At 45.1% G+C, this 23,065-nt stretch overlaps 2 protein-coding genes across 4 annotated transcripts in view; one reads left to right on the top strand and one right to left on the bottom strand.

The window, feature by feature from the left end:
- Positions 1-23,065, bottom strand: part of DDRGK1 (DDRGK domain containing 1) — a 642,973-nt gene that overhangs the window by 326,977 nt on the left and 292,931 nt on the right. The gene's annotated exons all lie outside the window — the stretch shown is intronic.
- FBXW4 (F-box and WD repeat domain containing 4) overlaps positions 16,033-23,065 on the top strand; it is a 148,330-nt gene continuing 141,297 nt past the window's right edge. For 2 of the 3 annotated variants that reach the window (XM_068111281.2, XM_068111278.2), the window contains exon 1: positions 16,053-17,251. In XM_068111281.2, the coding sequence (XP_067967382.2) occupies positions 17,085-17,251 (167 nt within the window). In that variant the 5' untranslated portion in view covers positions 16,053-17,084. Of the gene's footprint in view, positions 17,252-23,065 lie in introns of all 3 variants that reach the window. The other variant, XM_068111280.2, reaches the window with a different exon arrangement.

The raw sequence follows: 23,065 nt of genomic DNA, 5'->3' as shown, positions 1-23,065 counted from the left end.
GCGCGCGCATACCTGTCGGGCAGCAAAAAATATTTTTTTTAAACAAGAATACCACGCAGGTTATAAAAAAATAAAAACGAGTGTTCGTGCTATGCGCAGCACGTTTGAAATCTGCCCTTTTGGATTATTATTATGGAATGTTATTTTTCCTTTTGAACTCGCACAAATATAGCTCTCTGTTGCAAAGCCACCTGGCCCCGCTGACGCGCCTTCGTGCTGCGCACAACTTGAGGAACGCGGGAGGAAGAAGAGGACGTCATCGCTATTAAAAACCCAATCCGCCTGCACTTTGAGTCCGCACCTTCAGGTCTGTGTGTCTGGGATTATTCGCACTTACAAACATCCCTGTTTGTTTGAAAATTAATACAAATATTTATTTCCTGCAGTGTCCGAGCTGTGTCTCGGAGCTAGCGCGGACTTTGGGAATGAAATTTTGCATCAATAATGGCAATACAAAGTATGCGGGGTGACATATTTTTTTTGACCTTGACCTAATTCTAAGGTCATGACCCAATTAATAGACATTTAAACATTTTTCACCAAATCTCGACTAATAGTGGGGGGGCCAATGTTTTCCCATTGAATTCAAATGTTAATTTGTGGACACTGGTTGGGTTGTCTTTAGGGATGATAGAAGTTGTAGAAAAAATATGTCTCCATTTTTTTCAAGTTCTTTATAGCGGCCATTTTGGATTATCAAAATGGCGTTTGTTGAAAACCGAAATTGTCATTATCTTGGCTTCTAAATGACCTAGAGTGTTAATTTTGGTGTCCAAATGTACATATTTGCGGATACTTATTTGTCTGGTCGTTGTTGGGCCATAGATATCAGCCTCAGACCAAGCCTCGTCAAGACCACTGTCCTCTATGGCATTCCCAGCAGCCCTCAGTGCAGCCATCACAGTGTGCATCTCCCCTAGTCGCAGTACCCACTTGCCTTTGCAGTCATCTCTGGTCATCTCCAGCTGTTTGGCTCGCTCATACAGGGCCATGTCTAAGGTGATCACTGTCTTCCTATCGGGACCCATGACCATGCAGTTGATTTGCTGTGTCTGTTTCAAGACTGTTATCAGTGTTTGCCATTCATGGGCTGGTGCTGCTACCAATGGCAGGGCGTTGACCTCTGTCAGAGGCTTCGAAGAGGAGAGCAGTGAGTTGTAGGCTGTCCAAGTTGGGATATCGTGATGCTTGATCCTACTGCCAGGTGGTTGTTTTGGATCGTGGACGAGTGACCCAACAGGGTCAGCATGCTGGGGTTCTGCAGCTTGCAGCTGGTCATCTGGTGGGATGATGTCGTCTTGTACGTCCTCAGCTTCAGCTGTTCGCATGATTGTGCGTGAAAGTAGCCACACTGTGTCCGTCGCAGAGTACGGCTTGGTGACATCTGGGTTTGACCGTGTCTTGAAGCTATACGTGGTACCTGTGGCAGATTGTTTGTTTGGTGCTTGACAAGGAACAAAGTCTGGAGCAGTCAGAACCTTGAGTGAGCGGTGTCTGGCCTTTCGGTCATGTAGTGTCAGTGTTCTATGTTCATCTGTGGAGGGTGCATGTTCCCGTCGTTGGTAGAGTGCCCAGGCTGTAGCATGGAGTGTCCGCTTCCCATCAGGTGTGTCTTCATTGAAGTCACTGTTGTCCACTGCAAAGAAGACAAACGTCCCTATGCGCATGGTTCTTGGAAAGTATACACCCTGTTCTGTCGTAGACTCTATGACTGAGTTGGCCAGCTGTGTCTCCAACCGCAAGATCCGACTATAATCAACAGACAGACCGAACCCATGCAGGAAATCCAGAAGCTTCTTGTTTCTGGTGGACTGATGGACTACAATGGCAACGGCAAGCTGCTGTGGCCATTCTAAGCGATGGCGGAATGGTGCATCTGGCTCTTTGGGCTTGTACGTGACTTGGCGTTTTGACTTGTAGCCGTACATGATGTTCTGACTGATGGTTATAACATCTCGATGAATAGTGGCTGAGCGCATAGTCTCTGGCTCAATGCTCGTGGCTGGTCCTTCCAGTAGCCAGCGGAGGAAAGCATAGAGTACTTTGGGTACATGCTTTTCAGCATCATCAGTGTTCATTTCTCCTTCAAATTGCCATGGGTGCTTGTTCTGACAAGCAATGGCACTGCGGAGAACAGAGGCACTCTCAAACAGTTGTTCGATGTTTTTTTCATTTGTCTTCGTCATTGCATCTTCGACAGCTGCATCACGCACGGCAGTGGAGAATACACAGTCTGACTCGTTTCGACGTTTTGGTTTCATGAAGTGAACGTCATCAATGTGAGAGTTGATTTTCTCCTTCATGCCTTGGGTAGTAGGTGATGGGACATTGTGCACACCATTATTGTCAAGAATCCTGGAGTAAACCGACTTCAGGTCAGACATGTTGAGAATTTCACCAGCTTGGAGTAGAGAGCGAACAAGGCTGACAAACTCAATGTCTGCGGCTATTTTGATAACATTAGTTTCTTGCAGTATGTGTTCTTTGTCATCACTTGATGTCCCACTCTTGGGAGCACGTTGGACATTCTGCACCCAGCATGGGAGATGATACTTGACGTCGATCGCATGAGCATCATGTGCACTGATGGCAGCACTCAGCTGAACTTTCCACTTGTGGTTGCTGCCTTCTTCAACAGCTTTCTTCAGCTGTTTACCTGCGTTGAACGTGCATACAACATGTACACTTTCCTTAGTGACCTCTTGACAGAAGAAACAAAGGTCTCTGTTGAATGGAGTTGATGATGAACGTGTGAAGCGAAGAGTCTCGTCTTGCGTAGAACCTGAGGTACTTGCAGCGGCAGGTGCAGAAGAAGGACGTCCACACCTCTTATGAAGATGCTGGGTGTCGCCATGTTCGCAGGCTTTCTGGTGGCGAACTCTAGCACGCTCCAGGTGAGCAGTGTTGCATGTAGATCCATAACATGCCCGGTGCCACTTTGCTTTATTGTTCCTCAAGTCAGTGGCAGTGAAACAGCTTAATCGTTCGCTGATCTGTTTGAAGTCGGCATCACCATATCGTGCCCTCTCCTGGATGAACTGGAGAAACTTTGCATATGAGCCCAGTGCTGGCTCAGTCACTAGTGCACCTTGGGGATCCTGGCACTGAATGCAAAGTGTAAAATCAGTTTCTTTCTTGGTTTTCTTGCTTTTTGGCTCCATCATAGCTCAGGGTCACGAATCTGGAACATACAAATAACAAATAACAATTAAGATAGATGTGCATTAAGTTAGATTTTGGACACTGGTTCGGCTGTGCCATAAAAACCTATTTTTATCCCTTGTAGGTTATTAAAGAAGGTTTCATTCAATTCTCTATCCCCAAAAATGTACAACTGGACACCAGAATCGAAACTCTAGGTCATTTAGAAGCCAAGATAATGGAATTTTACGTTTTCGACATCCGCCATTTTGAAAATCCAAAATGGCCGCCATAAAGAACTTGAAACAATTGGAGACATATTTTTTCTAGAACTTATATCATCCCTAAAGACAGCCCAACCAGTGTCCAAAAATTAACAAGCAATTTCACCGGGCATTTCAATCTGCTACATTGGCCCCCCCACTATAAGGTTTCTCCAATCAGAACGAAATTTCCTTTTCTGGAGAGCCTAGAGCAAGGCACATTTACGCTTAAGTTATAGCAAATGCCTCAAGGTTAAAGGTCAAGGTCAAATGGCGGTCTGAAAAAAAAACAAACATGTGCTTTTGTCATCGCTCAATTTTGCCAATGTGGAATCTCAAAGACCGTTTGGCCTTTCAAGATGTTCTCACATTATAATTGTGTACTTGCACTGGAGTTGTGCACCTGATATTTCAGTAGTGTCCTTGACCTACTTTTTTGGATTGTGACCTCATTAACAAAATTTTTGTTAATTAGGTCACAATCTTTTTGATCATAACTTGAATAATTTTCTTCCAATTTTCCTGAAGTTGAGTTTTATGGATAGACTAGTCTATATCCCATCAAAAATGATGGGTTGGAACAGTTTATTTGACGGTGCAGCCGCGTGAGCGTGCTAAAGTCTGAAGCCTGGGCCTAGTATCAGGTGTGCTTATATCATCTTTATTTATTAGACATCCTACAGACGTAAATGAACACTCGTTTTACTCTGCGCACTTTGCACGTCACGTTCAGCGAATTTCACCTCCCTGTGCCTTGTATTTATTGTGATTTAAAAAAAACGCTTCCGTACACCGACCTTGAGGCTCGGTTTGCAAAAGCCACCATCTACAAGACATAATTACTCTTCTTTTGGGTCTTCAGAGTAACCTCAGGGTCTTTTGGGTCCTCTGGTACATTTGGATGTTTTAGCTGCTCAAGCTCTTTTGCATCCTTGGGATCTTCTGGGTCATTTGGGTCCTCGGGGTTTTTTGGGTCATTTGAGTCTTTTGGGTCCTCTGCATCTTTGGGGTCCTTGGGTCTTTTCGGTCATCTAGGTCTTTGGGGTATTTTGGGTCTTTGGGTTCCATTGGGTCCTCAGTGTCTTTATGGGTCTTTGGGTCTTTTTGGTGTTTTGGATTGTTTGGTTCTGTGGGGTCATTAAGGGTCTTCAGAGTATTTTGGGTTTTCAGGGACTTTTTAGTCTTCTGTGTCTTTTCAATTTTTTTTGGTATTCGGGGTGTTTTGGGTCTTTAAGGGTCTTTGAGATATTTTGTGTCTCTGGGGTTTTTGTGGTCTTTTAGGTATTTTGGGTCTTTGATGGATTTTCAGTATATGGGGTATTTTGGGTATTCGGGGTCTTTGGGGTCTTTTTGGTTTTCTGGGTCTTTAAGGGTCTTTGGGATATTTTGGGTCCTTGAGGTATATGAGAGTCTTCTGGGTCTTTTGGTTCTTCGGGGTATTTTTATTCTTCAGCTTCTTTTTGGTCTTCTGGGTATTTAAGCGTCTTTGGGGTCTTTGGAACTTCAGGGTCTTTTGGGTCTTCGTGGTTTTGGGTCTTTAAGAGTCTTGGGGTCTTTTCAGTGTTTTTGGTCTTTGGGGTTTTGGGGTCTTTGTGGTCTTTATGGGTCTTTGGGAATTTGCGCTCTTCAGTGTCTTTTCAGTTCAGTTCTTCAGTGTGATGAACGTCATCTCGGGATATGCTCTGCAGGTTGGTCGGAGCGATGAAGAGAAGGACAAGTTCTGGTGTGTGATAGAGAAGCTGATGGAAAACGTGAAAGATGAGGAAGTTGTTGTGGTAGGAGGAGACCTAAATGGACATGTGGGAAGGAGTATGGATGGTTTTGAGGGGAGTTCATGGGGGTTACGGATATGGTGTGAGAAATGGAGAAGGTGAAAGGATTTTGGAGTTTGCTGATGGAGCTGATTTGTTGATTTGTAATACTCAGTTCCAGAAAGATGATAATAAGCTTGTTACATACACGTCAGGTGGGTCGACGACAACCGTTGACTACATGATGGTGCTTAGGCGAGATAGGGGGCACCTCAGGGACACAAAGGTGATCCCGGGGGAGGAGGCTGTTTCACAGCACCACTTGGTTGTCTGCGACATAAGGGTGAAAGGTGCGAGGAGAGCTCGGCGGGTGAAGTACCAACCGAGAATGAAGGTGTGGAGGTTGAAAGAGGTGACAGTAAGGGAGGCATTAAAAGAGAGGCTGAGTAGGGTCGAGGATGATGTGATTGAGCTTGAAAGTGGTTGGATGTCAATGAAAGTTAGTCTGTTGGGAGCCGTTGGTGAGGTATGTGGATGGACAAAAGGACCACAGAGGCACTCGGAAACATGGTGGTGGGATGATGAAGTTGGAAAGAGGATTGACGAGAAGAGGAAGAAGTTCAAGGGGTGTCAGAAGGCGAAGGATACGGGAGCAGAAAAAGCAGAGCATGAAAGTTATAAGGCAGCCAAGAAGGCTGCAAAGAAAGAGGTAGCAAAGGCGCAGGAGGCATGTAGGAAAATGTTCGGAGAACGCTTGGATTCGGAAGAGGGTCAGAGAGCGGGATTCAGGATGCAAAGCAGATAGCGAAAGAGAGGTGTGATGTGATGGGGGTGAGTTGCTTGAAGGATGAAGTGGGACAAATCGTTGTGGACCCAGATGGAATTAAAGGAAGATGGAAAAGAAAAAAGGAAATGCTGTTGAATACAGAGAATGAATGGGATGGCAACATAGAGAGTAACCCAGTTTTAGGACCAGCAGAGAAGATAACTGAGAAGGAAGTTGAGGAAGCGATAAAAGCATTGAAGAGCAGAAAAGCGGGAGGGCCGACGGGAGTTGTGGGAGATATGTTGAAGGCAGCAGGAAGTTGGGGTGTGAAGAGAATGACAGAGATCTGTAATCTGGTGGTGAAAGAAGGCCACATTCCAGTGATTGGGAACTGAGTACCCTCGTCCCTCAAAACAAGGGGAAAGGTGACCCTCTGGAGTGTGGCTCGTACCGAGCAATAAAGTTATTGGAGCATGGAATGAAGGTATTGGAAAGGGTGTTGGAGAGGAGGATAACGAAGAAGGTGAAGATCGACGAAATGCAGTTTGGATTTATGCCAGGAAGAGGAACGACAGACGCGCTCTTTATTGTGAGGCAGTTGCAGGAGAAGTACATGGAGAGGAGGAAGAAGTTGTTTCTTGGGTTTGTTGATCTGGAGATAGCATTCGATAGGGTTCCACACGAAGTATTGACATGGGCATTGAGGAAGTTAGGAGTGGAGGAATGGTTGATCAGAGTAGTGATGGCAATGTACAAAAGAGTGCGCACAGGTGTAAGGACGAAGGACGGGAACAGTGGTGAGTTTGAGGTGAAGGTGGGAGTGCATCAGGGGTCGGTACTAAGTCCACTACTATTTGTAGCTGTGATGGAGGTGCTGGCTCAGAACGTAAAGGAGGGTTTACCGTGGGAGTTGTTGTATGCAGATGATCTGGTGTTGATTGCGGAAAGTATGGATGGACTGAAGGAAAAGCTGAACAAGTGGCAGGAATGTATGGAGACAAAAGGTCTGAAGGTGAATATCGGAAAGACTAAGGTGATGGCAAGTGGTAAAGCATGTGGTGAGGTGGAAAGAACTGGGAAATGGCTATGTGCTGTGTGCAGGAAGGGTGTCGGAGTGAACTCCATTCAATGTACAATGTGCGCTGAGTGGGTTCATCAAAAATGCAGTGGTCTGAGAGGGTCATTAACCAGTGTGGCAGCTACATTCAAATGTAAGGTGTGCACAGAGGGAGCTGCAGATGGAGGAAATGTTGAGTTGGATCTTGGAGACGGCGTGAAGCTGGAAGGTGTGAAAACATTTTGCTACCTCGGAGACATGCTGAATGGAGAAGGTGGATCAGACTCGGCAATGGTTGCTCGAGTGAGATGTGCATGGAAGAAGTTTCGGGAACTGAGTGGCGTGCTGACGAGGAGGGGACTGTCGTTGAAGCTGAAGGGAAAGGTGTATGCTGCTTGTGTGAGAAGTGTTATGATTTATGGGAGCGAGACATGGGTAATGAACGTAGAGCAGCAACGAAGGCTGGAAAGGGTGGAAATGCGAATGGCTCCGTGGATGTGCGGAGTATCGTTGTGAGAGAGGAAGACAAATGATGAATTGCGAAAGATGATGGGAATAGAGCCTGTGATGGATGCTGTGAAGAGGAACAGGTTGAGATGGTTTGGTCATGTGTTGAGGAAGGATGAAAGTGACTGGTTGAGAAGAGTGATGGAAATGAATGTAAAAGGAAGTCGAGGATGGGGAAGACCGAGAAAGACTTGGCTAAAGATGGTGGAAGAAGAAATGCGGGCAAGGGGGTTAACAAGGAGAGATGCAGAAAATAGGGCAAAATGGAGAAGATTGTCATGGGGATCGCAAGGCTAACCCCCGCTCTAGCAGGGAAAATGGCCTTAAAATGCATGTTGTTGTTTGTTGTAGTGTCTTTTGTGTTTTTGTGGTATGTTGGCTATTTAAGAGTCTTCGAGGTATTTTGGCTCTTCGGGTTTTTTTGGATCTTCAAGGTCTTTAACGGTCTTCAAGGTCATTTGGGTCTTTTTGGTCTTTTGGGTCTTTGCGGTATTTTGGGTGTTTGAGGTCCATTGGGTCTTCAAGGTATTTTCGTTATTTTGGGTCTTTGGGGTCTTTTGAGTCTTGAGAGTCCTTGGGGTCTTCTGGATCTTCGGAGTATTTTGGGTCTTAGGGGTATTTTGGGTCTTCACAGTCCTTGGGGTCTTCTGGGTCCTTCGGGTATTCTGGGTCTTCATGGTCTTTTGTGTCTTTAACATTCGACAGTGTATTTTGGGTCTTTGGACATTTTGGGTGTTTGGGGTCCATTGGTTCTTCGGGTCTTCTGGGTGCTTGGGGTCTCGAGGTCTTACCAAAATTTTGGGTCTTCGGGTCTTTGGGGTCCATTGGGTCTTCAGGGTCTTTTGATTCGTTTGGGTCTTTGGGGTATTTTGGGTCTTTGGGGTATTTTGGGTCTTCAGGGTATTTTCTGTGTTTTGGGTCTTCGGGGTATTTTGGATCTTCAGAGTCCTTGGGGGTCTTTTTTATCCTCGGATTCTTTTGGGTCTTCAGGGTCTTTGGGGTCTTTTGGGTCTTCAGGATATTTTCGGTCTTCAGGATATTTTCGGTCTTCAGGGTATTTTTGGGTCTTCAGAGTCCTTGGGGTATTTTGGGTCCTCTTTGTCATTTGGGTCCTTGGGGTTCTATGGGTCTTTTGGATCCTCGGGGTCTTTTGTGTCTTTTGGGTCTTTGGGGTATTTTGGGTCTTCGGGTATTTTGGGTGTTTGGGGTCCATTGGGTCTTCGGGGTCTTCTGGGCCCTTGGGGTCTTTTGGGCCTTCAGAGTCTTTTAGGTCTTTTAACCGGTGGACACACAGACGTATTCAAAGATTGCCCATTAAACCCCCCCACTCAAATCCATCCCAAAGCACTACTCAAAGCCTTTAAAATCTACCCTTATGAAGGGGGACAGATACACAAACACCCACACACACATTGTGTTTTATAAGGTAGACTAGTATAAAGCCCGTCAAAAATGAAGAATCATCTTCATCATATTAATTTGTTAGACATCCTACAGCCAAAAATGAACACTCGTTTTACTCTGCGCGCATTGCACATCACGTGCAGAAAATTTCACCTCCCAGTGCCTTGTATTTATTGTAATTAAAAAAACTAGGGCATGCCCGTACTATATCTATATCTAAAATTATATCCCCCCCCCTCTATTTACATGAAATGGTTTGGTTCAAAGCGAACGGCTTGCGAGTGGTGACAATCCCCCCCCCTCTATTTACATGCAATGGTTTGGTCCAAAGCGAACGGCTTCCGGAGTTTGGTAAAGAAATCGCCATCGCGTGCACAAACGCGCAGGAAAGCGAATGAAACGCAAATTCGTTTTTATTAGTTGTAAAACATAGTTTAACGCCAACATAGTTTGCAAACGTGAAATAAATGAATACGCTCTCAAATGTGCCATCCGAGGCAGAGTGTGCCCGCCACGTTCGGCACACGCGATCGTTCGCTGCTCTCTGATTGGTTGAATCGTTTTTTGGACATAGCTCGGTAAGTAATTGTCCGATTAATATGAAACCTTGAAAAGGCACATCCTCGGGTCCCCAGCAATATACCTGGCAAGTTAAAAGTATATCGGACCCGTGGTTGTCGAGAAACAGCGGTCACAGACAAACGTACAGACAGACAGACAGAGATTACTGGAATTATAGATAGAAGATACCGCTTCTGTACACCAACCTTGATGCTCAGTTTGCAAGCCATGGTCTACAATTCCAATGTAAGAGGCAGAATTACTATTCTTTTTGGTATTCGGAGTCCTTGGGGTCTTTTGTGTCCTTGGGGTCTTTTGTGTCCTCTGGGTCATTTTGGTCCTTGGGGTCTTCAATGCCTTCAGTGTCTTTTGTCTCTTTTGTGTCTTTTGGGTCTTTTGGTTCATCGGTGTCTTTTGGGTCATTTGAGTATTTTGGGTCCTCGACCTGGATCTTTGGGGTATTTAAGGGTCTTCGGGGTATTTTGTGTCTTAGGGGTAATTTGGGGTCCACTGGGTCCTCAGGTTGTTTAAGGGGCTCCGGGGTATTTTCGGTCTTTTGGATTGCTTGGGTCTTTCGGTTCTTTAATGGTCTATGGGTTATTTTGGGTCTTCAGGGTCTTTTGCGTCTTCTGGGTCTTTTCGATCTTTTCGGTCTTCTGAGTTTTTTTCTTGGATCTTCTTGGTCTTTAAGGTTTTTTTTGGATATTTTGGGTCTTGGGGTATTTTGGGGTCTTTTCGGTCTTCTGGGTCTTTTCGATCCTTTCAGTACCAGGATATTTTGGGTCTTCGGGCTCTTTTCGGTCTTCAGAGTCTTTTAGATCTTTTCGGTCTTTGGGGTATTTAAAAGTCTTTGGGGTATTTTGGGTTTTTGGAGTATTTTGGGTCTTTGTGGTCGTTTGGGTCTTTAACAGTCTTCAGAGTATTTTGGGTCTTCAGGGTCTTTGTGGTATTTTGAGTCTTTAAGGGTCTTGGGGGTATTTGGGGTATTCGAGGTTTTATGGGTCTTTGGGGAATTTTGGGTCTTCAGGTTCTTTTGGGTTTTTGTAGTCTTTTTGATCTTTAAGGGTCTTGGTGTCATTGGGGTAATTTGTGTTTTCAGGGACTTGTTGGTCTTTTAAGTCTTCTGGGTCATTTCGGTCCTTAAGGGTATTTGGGGTATTTTGGGTCTTCTGGATATTTAAGGGCCTTAGGGGTATTTTTGGTCTTTGGGGTATTTTGGGTTTTTGGGGTATTTTGGGTGTTTAACAGTCTTCAGGGTATTTTTGGGGTCTTTGGGGGTATTTAAGGGTCTTTTAGGCATTTTGGGCCTTCTGAGTGTTTATGGCTTTTCGTGGTCTTTAAGGGTCTTCGGGGTCTTTCGAGTCTTTGTGGTCTTTTGTGTCTTTAAGGATCTTAGGGCCTTTTGGGTTTTTTTGGGTCTTTGGAGTATTTTGGGTCTTTTGGGTCTTTAAGTCTTCAGTGTCTTTGGGGTCTTCAGGGTATTTTGGGTGTTTGGGACCCATTGGGTCTTCAGGATCTTTTGTGTCTTTGGGGTATTTTGGTTCTTCGGAACCCTTGGGGTCTTCTGGGTCCTTGGGGTATTTTGGATCCTCTGGGTCATTTGGGTCCTTGGGATTGTTTGGGTCTTTCGGATCCTCGGGGTCTTTTCGGTCTTCAGGGTATTTTGGGTCTTTTGGGTATTTTCGGTGTTTGGGGTCCATTGGGTCTTCAGGGTATTTTGGGTCTTTGGGATATTTTGGGTCTATGGGGCCCATTTGGTCTTCAGGGTCTTTTCAGTCTTTTGGGTCTTCAGGGTAGTTCGTGTCTTTTGGGTCTTCACGGTCTTTTGGGTCTTTAACAGTCTTCAGGGTGTTTTAGGTCTTTTGGGTCTTCGGGGTATTTTGGGTGTTTGGTGTCCATTCAGGGTCTTTTAGGTCTTCAGGGTATTTTGGATTTTCAAAGTCTTTGGGGGTCTTCTGAGTCATTGGGGTCTTTTGGGTCCTCTGTCATTTGTGTCCTTGGGGTTGTTTGGGTCTTTTTGATCCTCGGGGTCTTTTGGGTCTTTGGGGTATTTTGGGTCTTCAGGGTCTTTTGAGTCTTCATGGTCTTTTGTGTCTTTAACAGTCTACAGGTACAGTATTTTGAGAGTTTGGGGTCCATTGTGTCTTCGGGATCTTCTGGGTCGTTGGAGTCTTTTAGGTCTTTTAACCGGTGGACACACAGTCGTGTTCAAAGATTGCCCCTTAAACCCGCGCCCTCCCCCCCCCCCCCCCCCCACTCAAACCCCTCTAAAAGCACTACTCCAAGCCTTTAAAACCTAGCCTTATGAAGGGACACACACACACACACACACACACACACACACACACACACACACACACACACACACACACACACACACACACACACACACACACACACACACACACACACACACACTGTGTTTTATATCGTAGATTGCAGATGCGGACACATTTTATAAACTTACACTTTATCACTAAATGTTGATGGTCAAGGTCATATGGCGGTCCAAAAAAAAAATGGCCATCTTTGAATCGTGGGCCAAAGGTAAGTCATGCGCGATCGCGCCAAGCGTAAGGCGGACGAGGCCGGGGGAGGCTTATCCTTGTGTACTGGTAAAAGATATTCACTTTGACCATATTTCACTAATTCCAGGCACCTGCTGAGAAAACGTTTTTTGGCTGAAGGTCAAAAAGGCAGCTTTTGGCCTTGAATTAATTATTGGTTCTATATAATTATGCAGTGGTGTGCAAAAGTATTCACCCCCTCCATCCCCACCTTCCCTCCCTCCAATGTTTTCACATTTTGATGCCACCTGAGTTTATTTCATGATACTTTCAAATCAAACTTAATATATAAAGTCTTCACAAACTACTCCAAAGTGACAAAGTTTTAAAATGCAGATAAAATGTGAATAAGTTAGATTAACAGAGAAAACTAGAACGGCACTCAGTGAGTGGAGAGCATACATCTGCCTGGTTGGCCACATCACTCAATGGTGAAGAATCACTTAAATCACTTAAATAATTATACGAGCTGGATCCGGATCTGGATCTTCACCAAAATTAAATCGATGCTTCCTTATCACAAACATAACCTGTCCACCAACTTTCGTCCAAATACATCCATAACTTTTTGAGATATCCTGCTATGTATAGTTTTTGGCCCCATCTCCCAATGGTGAAGAATCACTTAAATCACTTAAATAATTATACGAGCTGGATCCGGATCTGGATCTTCACCAAAATTAAATCGATGCTTCCTTATCACAAACATAACCTGTCCACCAACTTTCGTCCAAATACATCCATAACTTTTTGAGATATCCTGCTATGTATAGTTTTTGGCCCCATCTCCCAATGGTGAAGAATCACTTGAAAATTAAATAATTCTCATATCCGAATCCATATTCAGATCTTCACCAAAATCGAATCGAATCGTCCTTGTCAGACTCCCAACCGGTCCACCAAGTTTCGTCCAAATCCATCCATAACTTTTTGAGATATCCTGCTATGCATCGTTTTTGGTCCCATCTCCCAATGGTGAAGAATCATTAAAAAAATTATCGCAGCCGGATCCGAATCCGGATCTTCACCAAAATCGAATCGTTTCGTCGTTGTCACATACACTACCTCCCTGCCAAATTTCGTCCGAATCCGTCCACACCTTTTTGAGATATTTTGTTCACAAACAAACGGACGGACAGACAAACAGACAGGGGTGAAAACATAACCTCCATTCACCTTTGGTGGCGGAGGTAATCAGATGATTCTCCTTTGCTTAAGTATTCAAACCCTTTGCCTAATTAACCCTAAATTACTTCAGGTGCAAATTATTTGTTTTAAATTTCACTAAATAAGTGTAAGAGTTTTCACCTTATGTAATCAGTGGTTTAACTTAAAAATTAATATCTCCCGTTTATTGAAGGAGTTTTAAGATGCAACTCACTTGGTCAATGAACAAGGTAAACATGAAGATGAAGGAGCTTTCCCAAGAAGTCAGACATAAATTGATGGAGAAGCACCGTTCAGGAGAGGGTTATAAGAAGATTTCAAAGTCACTCATTATCCCTTTGAGTACGGTGAAATCCATCATTAAGAAGTGGAAAACGCATCATACAACCCAGACTCTACCCAGATCAGGTCGCCCATCCAAACTTTTCCCATCGCCCATCCCAATCCAAACGGGCGAAACTTGTTCAGGGTGTCACTGTAAATCCAACAATGACTTGGAAAGCTCTGCAAAATTGTATGTCCGAGGTGGGGATCAGTGTTCATCAATCAACAATATCGTGTTCCCGTCACAAAGCTGGCCTCTATGGACAGGTGGCAAGAAATAAGCCATTACTGAAATATACACATCTAAAAGCTCATGTGGAGTTTTCCAAAAGTCATCTTAATGATACTGCAGGCATGTGGAAAAAAGTTTTGTTGAGACAAACAATATATATATATATTTTGGATTAAGACTAAACAGAGGGTAAGATGTTGGGGGAAGTATGGAGTGAAAAAAAAGACTGAAAAAAACAGTGAGAGAACGAAAGTAAATGGACCACAAACGACCACCGAGAGGAGACAACAAAGCCTCTAGGCCTGGAAAACCAGGCCTGAAAAACGCGGCAGGAACCAACAGACGATTATACACAGGTATGAACGATTTACACCGAGATCTAACTGGAAACACACAGTAGGCACTTACACCATAAAATAAAAATACAGTTTTGACAAAAATACAAATGGTAAAAATTCTTAACTTTGGTAGCGTGGAGAGTGTGGAAAAACAAACGACCTCACCGGCAAAACCGGAAGCGGACGTCAAGTCATCTTGTCAACTCAAATGGAAGCGGAAGTCATCTTGAACGTTTTGGTCTAAATTCAAAGCATCACATCTGGCGAAAGCCAAACACTGCATGTCACCCAGTCAACACAATCCTTACTGTCAAGCATAGTCGTGGCAGCATCATGTTATGGGGCTGCTTTTCATCAGTAGTGACTGGCAACCTCGTCAGGATAGAAGGGACAATGGATGGTGCAAAGTACGGGAGAATCCTTGATGAAAACCTCGAGTCGGCCATGAATCTGACTCTGGGTAGGAGATTCACATTTCAACAGGACAATGATCCGAAGCACAAAGCGAAAACCACACTGGAGTGGCTGAATAAGAAGAAAATAAATGTGCTTGAGTGGTCCACTCAAAGTCCTGACTTGAACCTAATTGAACATTTATGGCGAGACTTGAAGATTGCGGTCCATCAAAACGATCCACAAAAAACTTGGCAGAATGACAGCAATTTTCACGCAAAGTATGGGAAAAAGATTTCACCATCTCACTGTGCAAATATGGTAGAGGCCTACCCACAAATACTCATCACAGTCATTGCTGCAAAAGCAGCTTCCACCAAGTACTGACCGAAGGACCTGAATACTTTTGTAACCAATGAATTTGATTTATACATGTTTTTTGTAGGTATTCCTGACATGTAACATCCTTCAACAGTGTTTAAAATAATTTCTACATAATTTGTAATTCATCCAAATGTGGGATTATTGGTAGGGGGTGAATACTTTTGTTGCAAGCAACTGTGTTCTGCATCAGGGTTCTGTCTTCCATCACGATCTTATTTTTGAACTGGTGTTGGTTTAACGGTTAGGGTGCCGGCTTGGGATCCTAGGATCCTGAGTTAAAATCCCAGTCGACAGTGAAATTAACGCCAGGAGGGTTGACTCAGCCTGTCATCCTTCCGAGGTTGGCATAATTGAGTACCAGCTCACTGGCAATTGGGGCACTACATCAGGAGCACAGACGAGCTTCCAGAGAAATGATGCAACCAGCAGCCACAGGCTGCATACGAGACGACGACATCAACGTACCGTTTTCCTGAGAAAGTTTAAATAATTGACTTGTTAAATAAATCTCCGCGGTGTTTTAACCCGATTCGACATCGTTCTGTCAAGTGGTAATTCGGAAGGCCACTTGTGAAGAGGAGTAATAATGTCGGCACTTATTTATACTTATTTTTCATAAACAAAACATTAGCTACACACTATATTCATATTGCAAAACTAAAAATGTAAATTATTTGAAGGAAGTGAATTGTGGAGTAATGGCCGAACGAATAAGGGAACGAACGACCGCCTATGAATGAATCGGTGGGCAACTTGTACTTGATCGCGGTGAAGGAGCGATAGCGTGGCCTGGGAAGCAAGAAAGGAAGGTAGTAAGAGGTAAAGACATGTTTGTAAGCTCTGGCTCTGGGTGGATACGGGAGAGTAAGGTGGCGGTGAAGTAAGGCGACGTAGGTGCCTGGGGATAATCATCAGCGAGTGTGAGGAAAGAAGAGGAAGAGTGCGATAACACGTTTGTTTCTTGGAGTCAAACTCAAGAGCATGAGTACTGTGTGAGGAGCGACGGGTTAAATTAAAAGGACAGTCACAGTGTGAGTGAATCAAGGTCAATGCCAATGGCTGAGTCGTTAGGGGGTGAGGGGTTAGTTCGGGGGAAAGGGTTGGGTGGTTGGGTTACAGTGAGTGGAGTGGGCGGGTTACAGTGAGTGGAGTGGAGTGGAGTGGTTGGGTTATACTATAGTGAGTGGAGTGGAGTGGAGTGGAGTGGTTGGGTTACAGTGAGTGGAGTGGTTGGGTTTCAGTGAGCGTGAAGTGGTTGGGTTGTTTGCATCTAGGAAGGGTTAGGAGTCTGGCTCAATGAGTGAGGCAGCTGGTTGTCAGGAGTGAGGGTGCCTGGTGGTCGGGAGTGAGGGTGCCTGGTGGTCGGGAGTGAGGGTGCCTGGTGGTCGGGAGTGAGGGTGCCTGGTGGTCGGGAGTGAGGGGTGCCTGGTGGTCGGGAGTGAGGGGTGCCTGCTGGTCGGGAGTGGGGTGCCGGCTGGTCGGGAGTGAGGGGGCCTGGTGGTCGGGAGAGAGGAGGACCTGGTGGTCGGGAGTGAGGAGGACCTGGTGGTCGGGAGTGAGGGGAGCTTGGTGGTCGGGAGTGAGGGGGGCCTGGTGGTCGGGAGTGAGGGGCCCTGGTGGTCGGGAGTGAGTAGGGCCTGGTGGTCTGGAGTGAGTAGGGCCTGGTGGTCGGGAGTGAGGGGCCTGGTGGTCTGCAGTGAGTAGGGCCTGGTGTTTGGGAGTGAGTAGGGCCTGGTGGTCGGGAGTGAGGGGCCTGGTGGTCTGGAGTGAGGAGGACCTGGTGGTCTGGAGTGAGGAGGACCTGGTGGTCTGGAGTGAGGAGGACCTGGTGGCCTGGAGTGAGGAGGACCTGGTGGTCTGGAGTGAGGAGGACCTGGTGGTCTGGAGTGAGGAGGACCTGTTGGTCTTGAGTGAGGAGGACCTGTTGGTCTGGAGTGAGGAGGACCTGTTGGTCTGGAGTGAGGAGGACCTGGTGGTCTGGAGTGAGGAGGACCTGGTGGTCTGGAGTGAGGAGGACCTGGTGGTCTGGAGTGAGGAGGACCTGGTGGTCTGGAGTGAGGAGGACCTGGTGGTCTGGAGTGAGGAGGACCTGGTGGTCTGGAGTGAGGAGGACCTGGTGGTCTGGAGTGAGGAGGAGGACCTGGTGGTCTGGAGTGAGGAGGACCTGGTAGTCGGTAGCTAGGCACCTAGTGGGAGGGAGAGTTTGGTTTGGGAGTGAGGAGCAAGGTGATGCGCCTTCTCTCACTGCCAGAAGACGTCCTGCTGCTCATCTTGTCTCTCCTGGAGAAGCATGACCTTGCTGCTGTTGCTTGTTGCTGCCGCCGCTTCCGAAATCTCTCCACTGTTGACTGTGTTTGGCGGCGCCTTGCTCGATCCGCACTTCATGCCCCATTCAGGTTTGCAAGGGGAAGTGAAGAGAAATACAGAATTAATTTATTTATGGTCACTTTACATGGGAGGGACACAAGCCTACACCACACGATGATAATGTGGCATGTCACATGACTAAAGTCACTGCTAGGGATACATGATGATAATGTAGTATGCCACATGACTAAAGTCACTGCCAGGGATAAAATTTACAGTTCATTGATCTTGAATCAAGAGAAAAATAGTTTGATTATCGTTAGAAACAGGGGCGTTGATCGCCACACAAAAGTGTGGGGACATTGCGAGTGCAAACTGCGGAGCCAATAGTGATGACCGGGCAAGTCTACAAGTCCCTATACGCCATGAGGTTGGTTGATGTAAGGTATTCTGTCAAGTTTTCGCATGCACTGTCGATTACCTTGAAGAAATAAACTCTGTACAACGCCTCTGCAAAATTGTCAGTGTACTCCATGGTAGCTCCATCATCAAGTCTCTTTGGAAGCTTGCGCTTACGTAGAAGAGTCACAGGTTCTAGCTGGCACTGCTTGAGTTTCTGCTATGCAGATTCGAAGACCTCCATAAACCTCCGCTCACAATGAAGAGATTGAAGGTTATATGCAGTTACCTCTGCAGCAGCAAACATCCCAGAAATGGTTACATCCAAACCCTGAAGGGCCTTGTTGAATTGTTCAAGGCATTGAATGATGGGCAATGATGCAAGCAACCCAATAACACACTTTCCTGATGACAGGCAACTGTGAATGCCATTAACTCACGATGCAGTATTTGTCCCAAAGTCACCAGTTGCTTCCTGAAGAGCGTCCAGTACTGCTTCATACTTCTTCAAGAAATACTTAATTGCAGGGGAACGAGTTAACCAGCGCATTGGGAAAATTGGCTTGTCAGCATCTTTGGCATGACTATTCAAGCACAGGTGTTTGAATCTTTCAGAGCTGTTAGAGGTTGCCAAGCTTGTGGACATGATCGAGGGCATTTCTTATGAAAGGGGCAGTTTGCAGGGCTTTGGAAGCGATGATTTGGGTGACAAGCGCTCCATCGTAAGTCTGTGCTCTGAGGTAGCCAAGAGGTAGTTGAAGCCATATCGGGACATCTTGCAACGTCTTACAAAGTGATCCTGTTTTTGATGATACTTTGTGTAGGCCTAAAAAGTCCTCTTCAACAGTAAAGTAATCCGTAATGTAATGCGCATGCACAGACTCCTCCTCATTGCCCTGAATGTCTTGAGTTCCATCAGTTATGAGTCCAAACTGAATGGACATATCATTGACATTACAGCAAACATTTCTCAGGATGGCATGACTCATCACCTGTAGAATCTTGTTACTGAATTTCTACGCTTGTAAATGTCATCTTCCTTGCCACTCATACCTTGAGGTTTACATCATCCTCAGTCTGTAACTGCAAGAGTATTTTAAAGATATTTCTGAGGCATCCTTCCTGTGATTGCAAGGCCTTGTCGAGCTAAATATTACAGTGAGGCGATAATCTTCAGAAGTGCTGATCGTGCAGAGATGTTTTTGCGAAGCTTGATGTGCAGCTGCACATTGACACCAAAATGATTTCATGGATATTTCAGATTTTCAGAGGCAAACCCATGTGTGGTTGATTGTCCGTGGTTTCTGAATTTTTGGATGCCCTTCTTCCAGTTATGGAATTCCATTGAGACAAATGTGTCGTCTGCCCAGCGGTTAAGTTCATTAAGTTTTTGATGAGAAGCATCGGTACAAGTGTGACAGAGTACCACACCAACGCTGTGATCAAAATGAAGCCACAGAAAGTCATTGAACCATTGTTGTTGAAAATTCAATTTTCGGTTTGGCAGTGTTTGGACTGGTGTGCGATTGACATCATGCGGTTGAAAAGGTCGATCTGGGAAATTTGAAGGAGTAATCCCACGGCCAGCACTCGAAAATGCACCCTGATCTGTTGTAATCTTCTCTCCCGAACCCACCAGCCCTTTCTCGGAACTTGATCTCACCGGGGAAGAGGATCGGGTTGTTTTCGTTGATGTCGTCGCGAAAACCTTTCTGATATCCATTTCCAAAAAAAAAAACTATTTAATGTATAGTATATTACTACGTATAATCTATTATATCTAACCTATACAACTGTATGAGAGGAAACAGATTTGTTAAGAAAATAACTCAACACACAAATGGGAATACGAAAAGGACGTAGCGAAAAATATTAAACTTACCAGCAAGATATTTTTAAGTATATAAGGGGTAAGGAAAGGGTTAAGAGGAATAGGATCCCTATTCCCTCTCTACCCCCTCACCCACTATTTCCCTCCCCCAATCTCCTCTCCTCACCCCCCCCCCCCCCCTCCTCCCATGTCTCCACTCTCTTCCCCATTCATCTTCACGTGCTTTTGAATGGAATATGTAAGCATGCCAACAGTTTTTTTTCAACCAACAAAATTGATGATTACCTTTCCAACGGTAGATAATAGGGTGAAGGTATAGGGCCGGGTTTGGAGTTCAAAACCACAAACAGACGTCTTTGGGAGCAAAATACATTGCCAGTGAAAGAAGAAGATGTAGTGTGCGGACATGCATATAAACACTCCACTGGGACCCGTATCAATAACAGTTGCTACATGCACGGTGATTTTGCGCACTTGTGGCGCAACTCTATTAATAAACAATTAATATTAATAACGAGATGCCTAATAAAAGAATACAGATTTTTTTTTTTTTTTTTTTAAATACATCAAGGCTCGCGGAAGGGCAAGAACACAGAACAGACAATGACGTTCACGGGAACAACAAAAGTTGACACAAAAAAGTAGAATCTGGATCCAAAAACATCGCTGTTGGTGTCCCTGGCCGGTAATAAAATAAAATCAAAATAAGGTGTAAAATAAAAATAAAATAATGAAATATATCAGCTTTTAATAAGCATGTACGATACAATCATGACAGGTGCACAAAACTCAACAAAGCACATGGAATTATACCCACAAAGTTATAGATTACGTACGATTAATTATTTGCAACAAGGGAATGGGAAACACTAACGGGTCAAAATGGGATGCTAAACATGAACGGGTCAAAACGTTAGGTGGGATTTCTTTAGTGTGTTTTAGGCGTAAATGCGAAATGCACAAACCTATGGTGTTTTAGCACAGTCTCGATTGCTGCAGAAAAAAAGAATAATAATGATGTGTGTGATGTAAATGCACAGGCTTATTCACTCCTGAAGTAATTTTAAAAATGCGACAGTTGCATAGGCACAGAATGCTGGCTTGATTGCTCAATGCCTCGAAAAAACAACAACTTGGGTTATGTAGTGAAGCCAAAACATTGCTTTTGCTTATGTGCGTATATAGTACAGCATGTTTATATAGTTTGTATTGAATCCAATTCCGCTGGGCCATAAAGGACTTATCCTATAGACCGGAAGGCTTCAAGCCTGAGGCCTACACACACTGTGTGCCTCTGAATGCCTGTGACGCCGATGGGCTGCAACATTTGATGATGCTTTTAATAGTCACTGTTGGTCTTTTTCACACTGATGAGAAAAGCTATCGGGGACTCATGGTGATTGTGAATATACAGGGTGCTTCAAAAAATGTTAACACTTATATGGGACTATATATCTCAGAAGTGTCAACATTTTTTTGAAGCACCCTGTGTAACACGTCTGTTTAGAGCTGTTTTAACTCGCGTCCAGTGGAGCATATTATTTAATTATATATCGAGTTTAAAAAAATTGTTTTTTCCGAAATGATTTAGCCCATGAGTTCTGATTGTAAATATATTGAATTCGATTTTGAATATCAGCTTTTAATAATCTATACGATAATCTTGCCAGGAGCCACTCACAGTGCACCTAGCCTCACATCCAATCAGCGAACAGACGAACGGACAGGTGTGTGTGTGTGTGTGTGTGTGTGTGTGTGTGTGTGTGTGTGTGTGTGTGTGTGTGTGTGTGTGTGTGTGTGTGTGTGTGTGTGTGTGTGTGTGTGTGTGTGTGTGTGTGTGTGTGTGTGTGTGTGTGTGTGTGTGTGTGTGTGTGTGTGTGTGTGTGTGTGTGTGTGTGTGTGTGTGTGTGTGTGTGTTAACACGCTCCTGTTAACACGGAAACCTCAGCGCTGAGACCTTAGTCTCGGTAAATGGACCGAACGATCTTTTATTACACTCTGTTTAATTAACTAGTTCTAACTTTACTGCTCTCAAAGGATCATTCAAAATATAACTAGAACAGCACTCAGTGGAGAGCATACATCCGCTTGCTTGGCCATATCACTCAATGGTGAAGAATCACTTCAAAAATTCTACCAGCTGAATCCGGATCCGGATCTTCACCAAAATCGAATCGAATCGTCCTTGTCAGACACCCAACCGGTCCAACAAGTTTCGTCCAAATCCATCCACAACCTTTTGAGATATCCTGCTATGCATCGTTTTTGGCCCTATCTCCCAATGGTGAAGAATAACTTAAAAATTCTAGTAGCCGGATCCGAATCCGGATCTTCACCAAAATCTAATCACTTAGTCCTTGTCACAAACGCTGCATCTCTGCCACCTTTCGTCTGAATCCGTCCGCAACTTTTTGAGCTATTTTGTTCATAAACAAACAGACAGACAAACGGACAGACAAACAAACGGGTGAAAACATAACCTCCATCCACCTTTGGTGGTAGAGGTAATAATAATGGAAACTAGAACTGCCACTTTATAACTTCCCGCTTTCATACAACCCCGCTTTTGATACAACCCTGCTTTCATACAATCCCGCTTTTGATACAACCCCGCTTGGATACAACCCCGCTTTTGATACAACCCCGCTTTTGATACAACCCCGCTTGGATACAACCCCGCTTGGATACAACCCCGCTTGGATACAACCCCGCTTGGATACAACCCCGCTTGGATACAACCCCGCTTGGATACAACCCCGCTTGGATACAACCCCGCTTGGATACAACCCCGCTTGGATACAACCCCGCTTGGATACAACCCCGCTTGGATACAACCCCGCTTGGATACAACCCCGCTTGGATACAACCCCGCTTGGATACAACCCCGCTTGGATACAACCCCGCTTGGATACAACCCCGCTTGGATACAACCCCGCTTGGATACAACCCCGCTTGGATACAACCCCGTTTGGATACAACCCCGCTTGGATACAACCCGGCTTGGATACAACCCCGCTTGGATACAACCCCGCTTGGATACAACCCCGCTTGGATACAACCCCGCTTGGATACAACCCCGCTTGGATACAACCCCGCTTGGATACAACCCCGCTTGGATACAACCCCGCTTGGATACAACCCCGCTTGGATACAACCCCGCTTGGATACAACCCCGCTTGGATACAACCCCGCTTGGATACAACCCCGCTTTGATACAACCCCGCTTTGATACAACCCCGCTTTGATACAACCCCGCTTTGATACAACCCCGCTTTGATACAACCCCGCTTTGATACAACCCCGCTTTGATACAACCCCACTTTGATACAACCCCACTTTGATACAACCCCACTTTGATACAACCCCACTTTGATACAACCCCACTTTGATACAACCCCACTTTCATTGGACACGCTTTCATTGGAAACACTTTCATTGGACACGCTTTCATTGGACACGCTTTGATACAGCCCCGCTTTGAAACAACCCCGCTTTGATACAACCCCGCTTTGATACAACCCCACTTTGATACAACCCCGCTTTGATTCAACCCCGCAGAAGGATGACAGGCTGAGTCAACCCCACCTGGTATTAATTCAACAGCTGAACGGGATTCAAACTCAGGACCTTAGGATCCCAAGCCCACTGCCCTAACCATTAGGCCAACACCAGG

This window comes from Myxine glutinosa, chromosome 3 (assembly GCF_964187855.1).
Source record: "Myxine glutinosa chromosome 3, kmMyxGlut1.1, whole genome shotgun sequence".
In the NCBI taxonomy this organism is placed as follows: Eukaryota; Metazoa; Chordata; class Myxini; order Myxiniformes; family Myxinidae; genus Myxine; species Myxine glutinosa.
This window is presented reverse-complemented; position numbering and strand designations above follow the sequence as displayed.